The sequence below is a fragment of the Triticum aestivum genome, chromosome 3B (assembly GCF_018294505.1).
Source record: "Triticum aestivum cultivar Chinese Spring chromosome 3B, IWGSC CS RefSeq v2.1, whole genome shotgun sequence".
Classification (NCBI taxonomy): Eukaryota; Viridiplantae; Streptophyta; class Magnoliopsida; order Poales; family Poaceae; genus Triticum; species Triticum aestivum.
The window spans coordinates 475,975,747-475,989,137 of NC_057801.1; the positions used below are offsets into that span (position 1 = coordinate 475,975,747).

At 45.2% G+C, this 13,391-nt stretch overlaps 2 protein-coding genes across 2 annotated transcripts; one reads left to right on the top strand and one right to left on the bottom strand.

The window, feature by feature from the left end:
• Nucleotides 1–1,130: 1,130 nt before the first annotated feature.
• Nucleotides 1,131–2,429, bottom strand: LOC123065552 (membrane protein PM19L). The gene is made up of 4 exons (XM_044488809.1): nt 2,192–2,429; nt 1,838–2,057; nt 1,677–1,722; nt 1,131–1,547 (listed from the first exon to the last, which is right to left on the bottom strand). The coding sequence occupies exons 1-4, from the start codon at nt 2,316–2,318 to the stop codon at nt 1,470–1,472; spliced, it is 471 nt and encodes a 156-aa protein (XP_044344744.1). The 5' UTR covers nt 2,319–2,429; the 3' UTR covers nt 1,131–1,469.
• A 9,044-nt stretch (nt 2,430–11,473) lies between these two features.
• LOC123067546 (mitogen-activated protein kinase kinase kinase 18) lies at nt 11,474–12,998 on the top strand. Its single transcript, XM_044490295.1, has 2 exons — nt 11,474–12,919; nt 12,983–12,998. The coding sequence occupies exons 1-2, from the start codon at nt 11,565–11,567 to the stop codon at nt 12,996–12,998; spliced, it is 1,371 nt and encodes a 456-aa protein (XP_044346230.1). The 5' UTR covers nt 11,474–11,564.
• Nucleotides 12,999–13,391: the final 393 nt, after the last annotated feature.

Below are 13,391 nucleotides of genomic sequence, written 5' to 3' on the forward strand. Positions count from 1 at the left end.
CCTGGTGGGCTGGGGATACCACAGTCCCTCTAACCATCCAACCCTGATGGACGAGGATTACCAGTAACAATGACTTGATTAGTTATGGATCTAGGGTGTGCGCAAGCAAGGATGCAAGGCGGTTAAATATTTTGAAATTTGGAACATTTATTGAAAATAGAACAATTTTCGAATTTTTTATTTTTATTTATAGTCCTTGAACATTTTCTAAATTGGTCATAAATATTAAAATTTGGAATAATTTTTGAAATTCATGTACAATTTTCGAAATATGGTACATTTTTTAACTTCCTAAGTATTTTTGAAACTTGGAACTATTTTAAAATTCGTGATTTTTTGACATATTGGAACATTCTTCAAATTTGTGATCATTAGGGAGTTGGTTGCGAGATCTTATGGGTTTCACCTCTAGCCTACCCCAACTTGCTTGGGACTACAGGCTTTGTTGTTATTGTTGTTGTTCTTGTTGTTGTTGTTTGTTGTAACATGTTTTGAAACTTTGGAACATTTTTAAACCCATGAACAATTTTTAAAATTTCGTTTTTTAACATTATATGAAATCCGGAATGTCCTTTTCGATTCAGGACTTGAGAGCATACCATACCTTGTACACTGAGAAAAAATGGTTCCTTTTGTTTGAGACACAGAAACAAAAACAGTGATATTATCTGTTCGTTTAATCTCTAATGGGCTAGCCCATCTACCTACGCACGTGGGCGACCGGAGCCTTAACGGTTACTATACGAGTGATACACAGCCTAATAAATAAACGAGTGTTACTATACGCAAGTTGTTGTTTGGATCCGTCCCAATAGCCGATGAGACATGCGCCGGATAAACACGCTAAACTCCAAAAAAGTGCATCATACTAATACTCCTATGTTTCGTATATATAGTGTGCATAGATTTTTTGAAAAGTCAAACTTTGAACAAATTTATAGAGAGAACCGTTTATATGTACAACACCAAATATATCAAATATAAAATTACATCTTATGATGAATCTTATGTTGTTGGCTTTCTATATGTAAAGTTTTTCTCCACAAACTTGGTCAATGTTTGTGAGGTTTGACTTAAAGAAAATATGTATGCGCTACATTATGAACGGAGTGAGTAAGTGATATTAACAATTTTCCGTAAAAAAGATGATATACTCAAATCAAATGAATACAATAGCTTCATATATGGTTTCCAATCAACAAATCACGCGGAAATCTGAACACGCATCTAACGCTAACGCACACAACGTACATACACACACACACACTCACACATGCACAAGTGCATTTCCGCCTCAGCAATAAACACACGATACACAATTTTTGAACACCACATCAAAGATGTATACATGCAACCCGGCCGTGAACCAATGCTCGCCTAGTTGTAGTTGATATATCGGCCTTGAATCATCACGCTTGGAAGCTAATATTCCATCGGTAGTCGATCTCTTGCCCACTTGAGCTGGCCCTTCACCTCCCTCCGTGTATAGCGAGTATGTAGAAGAGCTGCGTCCCCGACAGTATGATGGTGAAAGCCTCCATGGTTATCTACAAGACAATTCAGACCAACACAAACAGTTACTAATGATTATATCGTGCCACATCAGTAGTCACAAACTCACTAGTTGATCCCCTACGAATGCTGATCAAATTAAACAGTGCGTCTGTCGGTCTTACCAGTCTAGCATTCCTGCCGTTCAGGTCAATCTCCTTGACTGCCAATCTGGAGAATCAGAAGGTGCCAAAGAGGATACAAATAAGTCAGGGCAAACGTTATATATGCACGCATACAAAGAGAGTTGGGAGTGGTACGTAGAAGTGGTCATACTACTACATACCCCATGGCAAGCAGCGTGAGCATCCAGGCGATGAACGCAGAGGAGGCTGCCGCCGGCAGGCTCTCGTGGCTCCACGCCCGGACATGGTGGAATCCGGCAAGCGCCGCCCCCATGCCGACCACGCTGGCGATCACGGCGAAGATGACGAAGAACCCGGTCGCCGCGTTCCCTATCGGGAAGTAGATCGGAGAGAAGTGCGACGGCAGCTCCAGCCCGGAACCTGTATAACAACGTACATACGCTCAGCTCAAGGAATTAACACAAGATACATAGGCACGGAGGACACCGCGGATTAACGCTTGTTCCCTACAAGTAATGCACCAGGATTATGCACTGCCAGTCAGCAGCACGTACCTATGAAGAAGCCGTTGTTGATGGCGAAGTTGATGGCCCAGCCCCCGACCGCGGCGACGATGAGGTACATGCAGAAGTTGAGCATCAGGAGGAGGCCGGCCACCGGCTTCAGCCCCTCGTTCGCCATGTGTGCGAGCTCCTAGCTGCGAACGCTTCGACCGATCAGAGGCTGGGCTCTACCTCTTCTTCTACCAGTCAGTATTAGTATTTCAGGCGGCTTAAGGATTGTATCGGCAGCTGCACCTTATATATAGATACAGGGCGTGCGCACGATCGACGGGAAAATCCAGGCTAGATTTGTTCCTTGCTTCCCTCGGCTGCATGGACAGCCGATTGCTTGCTTGTGGAGGCTGGGTTACGTCAAGTTTGTGACAAACTTGATGCTCAAGGCAGCCGTCCCCGCGCTCTGGGGCATTCGCCCTCTCGACCTGTCAGAGATTCGATCCGCTCGCCTCGAGGATAAAATGACGGCTGGCTGGACAGTGGATACCTTTCCTTGCCGGACATGCATACTATATGCATCGACCCTTTCAGCTCAGTTTAGTTTAGGGCCTGTTTGGTTCCAATAAGTCACCTGACTTATAAATCAGGTGAGTCATGCCTGTTTGGTTGTCACCTGACTTATAAGTCACCTGACACACCTTTCCACACCAATCCACATCATGCAGGTGGTGGGACCCATGCAAAAGGGGGTGATTTATAAGTTTTAAGTTGGGGTGAAGCAACTTATGACTTATAAGTTGGGGTGACTTATAAGTCGGGTCTGTTTGGCAAAATAAGTCACTTTTTTTTACTTTTCGACTTATAAGTTGGTGATTTATTTGAAACCAAACAGGGCCTAAGTTCCGGCGCTTTATTGCTTTACAGCCTTCGAACGCAGCTTTGGCCGTCGTTTCTTGGTATGATGCTGCGTGCAACACAAGTCTGGTAGATGCCAAATACTGTACTAGTACGTAGTAATAAAGAAAAAGGAAACATATGATTGCGTCTTGGGCCACTGGATCACAAGATGGACGGCTAGGATTCCGGTTAAGAGCATGATTTTGCAAGCCTAAAATCGATTGGGGACGTGAAGGAATTTGGTGAACCCCTTCTCTCCGCCCAATCCCCTCAAATCTCATCCCATCCCTCTAATCCCCAAATAGTTGTTCGGATGAGAGACATTGATGTGTCTAATTTTTACGGCCAAATTAACGCAGCGATCAAGAAAAGGAACTGCTTCCTCCTCCGCAGTATGTTAAGCTGAATGTGGATGCAGGTTTCGATGATGAGATGCTAAGAGGAACCACTCTGGCTGTTATACGTAACAGTTGGTGGAAGTTTATTGTTGTAGGTAATAGCATAATTGAGTGGTGTTCAGATGTATTATCTGTGGAGACCATGGCACTGAAATATGGTTATCCCTTGCACAATCTATTGGTTGTAACAAACTAGTGGTGAACTTAGGCAACATGGATGTCATTAACACAATGAAGTAGGGAGCAAATTTTGCAGGAGCCTAAGCAGCTATCTTTGATGATTGCTATCAAATGTCATGTGAATTTCCTCATATAATTTTTGAATTTTTCCCAAGAGAGGCAAACTCAGTAGCTGATGAGTTAGCTAGCCTAGAGAAATTTTCTCCCACTAATGTCTAGATGGATGAATCTTCTACTTCTATTTCTCCTTTGATTGTAAATGATGTAAAACTTATTACAAATGAATGAGAGGAGGTTTTATTGTTAACAAAAGATTACCGCTGCTACAAGCCTATTGCAACATGGATAGGCCAACTACTACTTCTTTGTTTTGTAAAGGAGGTTAAACCCCGCTTCTGCATCATTGTGATGTAGACAAACAAAACTGATCCTCATCAAATAAGCAAGAAAAATATAATCTTAAAAGCAAACATGGATGAATTCTAAAAAAACAGTAAACATGGATGAAATATGATACAAAGAGCACAATGTAGAGTTCTAATTGGAAAACTCATCGACGAGAGCATGTGAGCTCCAACACAAGGGCTCCCAAAAGTTTTTTTTTAGAATAGGGTCCCCCAAAAGTTTGAGTGGGCACAAATTGCTAGTGGTGATCTTAGACAACATGGATGTCATTAACACAATGAAGTAGGGAGCAAATTTTTACAGGAGCCTCGGCAGCTATCTTTGATGATTGCTATCAAATGTCATGTGAATTTCCTCATATAATTTTTGAATTTTTCCCAAAGAGAGGCAAACTCAGTAGCTCATGAGTTAGCTAGCTTAGCCAAATTTTCTCCCACTAATGTCTAGATGGATGAATCTTCTACTTATATGTCTCCTTTGATTGTAAATGATGTATCACTTATTACAAATGAATGAGAGGAGGTTTTATTGTTAACAAAATAAACTACCGCTGCTACAAGCCTATTGCAACATGGATTGGCCAACTACTGCCTCTTTGTTTTGTAAAGGAGGTTAAACCTCGCTTCTGCATCATTGTGATGTAGACAAACAAAACTTATCCTCATCAAATAAGTAACAAAATATAATCTTAGAAGCAAACATGGATGAATTCTGAAAAAAAACAGTAAACATGGATGAAATGTGATGCAAAGAGCACAATGTAGAGTTCTAATTGGATGGGAGCATGTGAGCTCCAACACAACGGCTCCCAAAAGTTTTTTTAGAATAGGATCCCCCAAAATTTTGAGTGGGCACAAATTGCTAGTGGTGATCTTAGATAACATGGATGTCATTAACACAATGAAGTAGGGAGCAAATTTTGCAGGAGCCTTAGCAGCTGCCTTTGATGATTGCTATCAAATGTCATGTGAATTTCCTCATATAATTTTTGATTTTTTCCAAAGAGAGGCAAACTCAGTAGCTCATGAGTTAGCTAGCTTAGCGAAATTTTCTTCCACTAATGTCTAGATGGATGAATCTTACACTTATATTTCTCCTTTGATTGTAAATGATGTAACACTTATTAAAAATGAATGGGAGGATGTTAACAAAAAACTACCGCTGCTACAAGCCTATTGCAACATGGATAGCCAACTACTGCCTCTTTGTTTTGTAAAGGAGGTTAAACCCCGCTTCTGCATCATTGTGATGTAAACAAACAAAACTGGTCCCCATCAAATAAGCTAGAAAAGTATAATCTTAAAAGCAAACGTGGATAAATTCTGAAGAAGAAAAAAACAGTAAACATGGATTAAATATAATGCAAAGAGCACAATGTAGAGTTCTAATTGGAAAACCCATCGATGGGAGCATGTGAGCTCCAACACAAGGGCTCCCAAAAGTTTTTTTAGAATAGGGTCCCCCAAAAGTTTGAGTGGGCACAAATTGCTAGATCGTACATGGGTTGGACAATGACGTCAGCAAGTGGGCTTAAGCAGAGACGCACGTACATCAGGCCTGGTTAACAGTGATCGGGTGCGATCTTGTATCGCACATGAAAAAGAAGCAATTCTTCAAAAAAATACATGCAAAGGGAGGCACATACACGAGTGTGGATTTTTAAGCATGGGTGCAATTAGGGATGAAAGCATAGCAGACATAATTGGGTGCTACCATGTTTGTTTTCATGTTTTTTGTAGAAGCAAAAATGAATATGAAACCCCAAAAATAAATACAGAAACAAATACTACTAGAAACGGGCACCGACCAAATATGGAGGGGAACAGAAGTGGGTGTTGACTGGAACTTTTAAACCCCTTGAATTTTAAAAAAGTACACACGGAAACCAACATATTTAATGAATTGTTAGCATCGCTACAAAATAATATGATTATGTTAGCAACTTAGCATAATATTGTAGTAGTACTGGACAATTGCATATAGGTCTAGTTGAGTACGCCTGTGGTAATAGAGAGCCTCAAATGGACTATTCTGCTCATTGTGTTGTTTTGTGTTATTTGGTGGTTGGGCTACAGATTAGCTATAGGCCTACAGTGAAACGGAAATTCCATATTCGCGAAAACAAAAAAATTGTTTCTATGTTTGTTCTGTTAGAAAACAACTTTACTTTTTTGTTTCCATTTTCGCATGAAAATTCCATTTTCATTTCTATTTTGCAAATTTTTGCTTCCAGTTTTCCTCCGAAAAAGCTGAAAGTTCCGCTCCATTTTCAACCCTAAGTGCAACGGATCCTTTTATTTTGAAAGAGACAAAAATGATATTTAAATGTTTCAAAAAAAAGTTTAACTTTTACACAACTACATATAGATGTTCTCTACATACATCTCAATTTCGTTGAATAGTATGATGTATTATACATAACACTAAGAAATACAAAATTCTAGCTAGAAAAAGCAATCCTATTTTTCTGCATGTATTTATCTTTTTTGGTATCTCGCATACAAACACTTATGTTGATGATTGTGCAAATATACTACACATCTATGCTCGTAGAAAACAAAATGGGTTTTTTAGCCATAAAATAAATATTTTTGAACTAAAAACATAATGGGCTCAATGTGCCCATGCTCCAAAGTGACTATCCTTACATGCACGCCATTTGGGATCCTGTTTGATCATGCTAAAGTCATAGAATGTTCGTGACTCCTTTGATCTCCTCGAGTGCTCACCGTGCATTCATGGAGGCCTCATGCATTGCCAGATTATGATAAGCGTCCAAGGCTCCCTGCTCCTAGCCTCTCTCTCTCACCGTCCTCCTCCCATCTCTTATCTTCTATATGTTCCACCATTTCTCCATTATGTTGTTAGATCCAATGGAGTGATACCCCGATGCCCGACCATCACACTTCCCAAAGTCATCACGCCGGCACAAATTCTGCAATTCACTATCACAGAAGTTAAAGTGGCAGAAAGATGAAATTTAACTTGTAACTCTAAGTTGATACTGATCGATTGATTTATCATTACATCAATAGATAAATTTATTATTTCTGTAATTGCCATTGTAACTTATTTAGGTGTTGTATGCGTTGTGCAGACTGCGGTAGCTAAATTTGTGGTGATAGTTATTAATTAATTAGTTGCTCTATACTATTTGACTTTGCAGTCAAATTGTCTTGGGAAGATAGTTGGCTAGTTGCTCAAGAAGCCGTGTATCGAAGAGTTTCAAGATAGTTGCTCAATCAAAATTGAAGACTATGACATTCTCTATTTTATTGTCTTGATAAGCCTTTTATTGTCTTGATAAACCTATAACTCATGTAGTGTTTGAAATTCATCCACATTACACATTTTTGGTTTATAAAACATGAAGAATCATGTATTATAGATAGGAAGTATGATTCTGGTGCTGAAAAGTGTAAGAAGAGATAAAGACTAGAAGCAACCATTTAAACCCAAAAGGGAGTTCGTGATAGATTTGTTCTGAAAGAATCTCAAACAAATTTTGATGCAATATAGGTTGAGGCTCACGCTATAGAAATGGATGAAGGCGGTAATGGTAATATTGGCAACAAAGCTGATGAAGGTCATGATGTTTATATTTCTGGTGAAATCAAAAATCATTTTAGCCTGGTATATTATGTATAAGAACCTAGGATGCACTTGATACTAAAATGATTGATATTTCTAAAAGGGACTTTTGTTTGAGCATGGTCCTGGAGACAAGTTCTCTATAAGTTCTCTACATTATCATAGACTACAATTCTCTTAAATGGATAAAAGTGTGGCAAAATTGGCTTTCATACGGTAAAGATCTTGGGATAGTTTTTTAATACATATAATTAAGAAAGTGATTTGTCAAAGACCACTTAACAAACGAGAGAGCGACTAGACTCATCTTAGCACTAAATTGAGCATGAAACCAGTAGCGAACATGTCACAAATATGATTACGTGCTATCACTTGCGTCTGGGAAAAAATAAACAAGTGGTAAAGTTCCTCGACAAGAACTTGAAAAAGGAAGGGAGCATTGGATGAAATTTTTGTTCAGGATTTGTTTGATTATAAATATTTCTAGCAAAATGCAATATAGCATTTCATGGTGGTAATTTTAGGTTGTGCAAAGATAGCAAGGACACTTTCATGGTGGAGGTTGTTCCTATGGGGCTCACGCGTCCCCCGCTTGCTGCCCACTTGGCCATGGCTTCATGGTGGAGGTGGTTCCTATGGGGCTCACGCGTCCCTCGCTCGCAGCCCACTCAGCCATGGCTTGCGGCCCCATGGCCGTGGATAGATGGGGTACCTTATTGGATGGCAAACTACATCAGGACAGATCGGTCCGGACGTATGCGGGCGTTTTGAGAGCCCGCTTTGAAGATGCCCTTATACGTAAAAGTCTAGGGAGAACATAATATTTTGGCCTATGCAAAAAAAGTCAAATTTTTGGCATTTCAAGACCTTTTTTTGCTGAAAAAACACGTTCGTTTTCCATGAAAATCGCCGAGCACCCTTTAGACATTAACATGAACACAAAGAAAATGTAAAATAGGTTTGATATTTGTTTTATATTCACTGTTTGTCGGTGCCAAAACAACATGCACATTCTATTGCTATGTACTTGAGATTAGTTTGAGTTGGTTGCTTGCTTGGTGTTAATTTGTTAGTTGATTGCATTTGAATTCGTAAAGTTGCTTCGTTGACCACATGTTGAGCAGGTCAGCTGAATGAAAGGTTTATTGTTTACTTTGATTCATACTTATGATACCTGGAATTTGAAAAGCATGAACTAGGCAAATCGAATGGACCAAAATACCCTAATGTCCACCCTGCATGGGCTCCCCGTCCGGTCCCGGCTTGGCTTCATGGTAGATGTTGCAGATGCCTTTATCCTGGACACCGTGCGGCGGATTGCAGAGATTCGTTTAGGTGTTCTCGGTGCCTGCAGAATGGTCATCGAGCGCGTGGGTGTTGCAACACCTGGCGTCCCCTCAGCTTATTGGGAAGCGCTACTACGTCGATGTTGCCCCGCCTCCCTGCCGGGCATCATCAAGCTCCAGCTTCTCGCAAGATCCAGATAGAAGCCTCGTTCCCCTCGAAGACGTCTTGTCATGATTCTTGGGCATCGATCGTTTCTGCTTCTGCTGGCTCTGTGGCGTCGACAGATACGCTGGTGCGGTCTGCCTTGGAGGGGCAAGTCGAGCTGCTGCGCTCGGAGCTCCTTGGCATGGCTTCCTTCTGGCTTGAGAAGACGATTCAGCCTCTGCGCGATGTCGTTGACTCCATGCAGGGTTGGATGCTGCGGATGGGGAGCTTCTTGGAACGAGCTCAGGCTGCATTGGACGGTCTCTCACTAGTGCCACCTGTGTTGCAGACCGCTCATGTGTCGTGCCCTTTAGTTGTGCCTGATGTCAGCTTTGAGCTCGAGAGGTGAGTCGGGCTTCATGGTTGTTTCTCCCCTCGTGCAAGTACCAGCTCGCCGTTGCCAGCCTTTGAGGGACCGGACACTGATGTGGTTGTTACTCCGGCGCTGCAGATCATGCCTGAGCTTCGGGTCCTGTGTGGGTTTTCGGTTTTGCCTCTGTCCGTCGAACAACTGAAGGTCCCCCACCCCACCCCCGGCGATCTCGATTGCGAATTTATTGCCTGCTTCACCTCGGGAGTCTAGCCAAATACTTGATGCCGAGGAGTGTGGTGATTTGGATGTTGTCGTCTCTCGCCCGCCTAAGTCCATTGGGTGTCAGGCGTCAGGCAGCCTACCTCTCGGTGTCATGGAGCATGGTGTTTCAGATGTTGCTGCTCTTCCCTCGTCTGCGACCATCGAGCAGGTGATGCCTGTGAGTGACACGACCACTGAGCCAAGTGTGTTGCCACCTACTCCAAACCCAGATGCTCTCTTCGCGAAGGAACTTTGTGACTTGCTCACCAGTGTGGAGACTACTAGACCTAGTTTGGGTAGGTCGATTGCTTGCCTCTTGTCTGGGACGCCAATAAGGGGCAAGCAAAAGAAGGCGGGCAAAGGTAAGAGTGGCGCCACAGGCAAGGCGTCTCTGACTGCTTGATGGATGACCTTCGAACTCTCGGCCCGTCCTCGAGAGGTGTCAGATGCCTTGTGTCCAGGTGTTCTTGTCGGCGGTCTCTTGGTGTAGTAGCAATGTCGGGTTCTGTGGATGTTGTGTTTTCGAAGAGACTGGCGGGGTCACCTGTGCGGTTGTGGGGTTTCTTGCTATGTGAGTAGTTAGTATGTGCTTCGTTTGTATTGATTTTCGCCCGGTTTTTCGAAAATTAACTGGGCAATTCTCTTCTTCTTAATTAATCGATGAGGCAAAACTTTTGCCTCCGTTTCGAGAAAAAAAATGTCCACCCTAATCGGTGAACCTTAATAGTACAAGTGTGCAACATGGTCGGTGAATGATGATATAATTACATAAACCTGTAAAATATTTTTTGTTTTCCAGCTTGCTCAGTATAGTATTTTAGTGCTAAACGCACTGGAACGTCAACATCAATTGTTTGCAAGTGTGAAAGGGCCCGTCCAAACGACATGTATTTGGAACTTGGAAGTTGAACTTTCCTCGCTTCTTTTGCCCTTCCGGGAGGAGGAAAGAGAAGGCGAAGATTTGGCGTAGAGAAACCTTGAGGATGTTGTGTACCGGTTGACTTGTTGGGAGGACCAGGCCGCTGGAACCTGGAAACGCCAACAGCTCCAGCCAAGTGAGACCGGTGAGCCGAGTCGCGAGCAGAAGGCCGGTGTAGGTGGGTGGTCAGCTCCCGGCTGCGGAGGGCGAAGCAACCTTGCTGATTCCTCAACTTGTTCTGGCAACTCGCAGCCTAAGCCTTAGGTCACTCCCTCCGAGATACATAGTACGGTTGACTGGTTGCGAACATTCATCTGAACGTAGACCGACTCGTGGTTCATTGAAAGTAGAAGGATCCCAGTAGCGGCCCACCACTGGCCTTGCCTTATCGACAACATCACAGCGAGCACAGTTAATTTGACTGCGCGAAAGATTGGAGTGCAGTTTTGACAGAGCGATAACTAGTTCAGAACACCTTTTTTTTTCTGCGGGGAAGTTGAGAACACCTCCGTTCCCGCACTGGATTTGGGAGTGATCCGAAACAATGAAACGTGCAAAGAATATTCGCGCATCACTACACCGATGCAGATGCACCTGACCTTGCTAGTCATGCAGGATCACTTGAACGAGCGTCCCACCAAGAAAAGAGAGGTCGGAAATCCCATCTACCACGCACGCGCGGCAGGCACTAGAATTTGACCATGGGCAGCGGCTGAAAGCTCGTTGCGCCGTCCCCTGGGCGTTGACGGGGGCTCCGCACGAAGCACACGCCCCTCGCGACGCGCTGTCTCTCTCCCGCACGTTTCCCACGCAACCATCGCATCCAAAACTCGGGGTGGCCATACAAATACGCCCCGCGCTCCCTTCGTCCGCAGGCTCATCAATCGATCACACGTCCAACTCCACGCAGCACAACGCCCGACCCTACGAACCCTCCCCTCCCGTGCTCGAAACGCTCGATCGGGCATTCTCCGAATGGACGCCACCGCCGCGAAGCAGCTCAGGCGGCTCCGCACGCTCGGGCGCGGCGCGTCCGGCGCCGTCGTCTGGCTCGCCTCCGACGACGCCTCCGGCGAGCTTCTCGCGGTCAAGTCGGCCGGCGCCGGCGCGGCCGAGACGCTGCGACGCGAGGGCCGCGTCATGGCCGGGCTCTGCTCCCCGCACATCGTCCCCTGCCTCGGCTCCCGCGCCGCGCCCGGCGGCGAGTACCAGCTCTTCCTCGAGTTCGCACCGCGCGGCTCGCTGGCCGACGAGGCCGCCAGGAGCGGCGGGAGCCTCGCGGAGCGCGCCATCCAGGGGTACGCGGCGGACGTGGCCATGGGGCTTGCCTACCTCCACGGGAACTCGCTGGTGCACGGGGACGTCAAGGCGAGGAACGTCATGGTGGGCGCCGACGGCCGAGCCAAGCTCGCGGACTTCGGTTGCGCGAGGGCCGCGGATTCCGACCGGACAATCGGCGGCACTCCGGCCTTCATGGCGCCCGAGGTGGCGCGCGGGGAGGAGCAGGGCCTGGCGGCCGACGTGTGGGCGCTCGGCTGCACCGTCATCGAGATGGCCACCGGCCACGCCCCGTGGAGCGACATGGACGACGTCTTCGCGGCGGTCCACCGGATCGGATACACGGACGCCGTGCCCGAGCTGCCCGCGTCGCTGTCGCCGCAGGCCAAGGACTTCCTGCGCAAGTGCTTGGCAAGAAACCCGCGCCACCGATCCACCGCCGCGCAGCTCCTAGAGCACCCGTTCCTCGCGTCCGCCTTCCGCGACGTCGACGCGGAGCCGGCGAAGCAGGATTGGATGTCCCCCAAGAGCACACTCAACGCGGACTTCTGGGAGTCGGACGAGGAAAGCGAAACAGAGGACATGCTGACGAGCGCGGCCGAGAGGATCGGGTCGCTGGCGAGCCCTTGCTCGGCCTTGCCAGACTGGGACTCCGACGACGGCTGGATCGACGTGCACGGCGAACGCCCCGAAGCTTCAGAAACGACGTCGGCCACGGCGATCGCCGGCACACATTTCGGTCCTTGGAGCCGTGAAGAAGGATTGGAATCCGAGGTTGGTGTCCGTTTCGCTGATGCGGATGCCGGTAGGTGGTACGACCTTGTGCGGAATGTGGATGGGGCGCATTATTTCGGTGGGTACGAGAGAGATTTGAGTGTCAGTGTTGCTACTGATAGACCATTGTGCCTCATTGTTAGTCATAGACGCAAAATTGTAAAATTCGGTTGTCATTGCGACAGAGAAAGAACAATACATTTTGGTTTTGCACAAATTTCCTTCTGTCTTGAGCTTCCGTGGCGTGCTGTTTGCATCTTATCTTCCACTGAATGGGGGTATTATCGTTTTTTGGCCTTTTTTTATAACTGCTTGCTGCTTATAGCCTATTTAATTTGCAGAATTTCAAAAACATAGAGAAAAAAACACGAAAATAGGATAGGATTGCAGGTGCGATACAGAGGATTGTCAAAACAAAGGAATTTGCAGAATCACATGTTTAGGGGTGCAGAATTACATGTTTGATAGGTAGGAATATGAGAAACACAGGATACATGGTCAAACTAAGGTTAGACCATATGCAAAGATAAGGTGGAGTCGATATTTACGCTACTTAGGCATCTTCAATGGCAACCCGTAAAAAATTCCCACATCTATCCGCGAATAGGTGACCAGTTCATGGACACGAATATGTGAGGACATCATCCAACCGTAGATACATACATTTTCACAACAACTCGAATCAACCGGACAAAATTCGTGCAAACACAACCGGATTCATATAAACATGACGAATTTCATATAAAAATG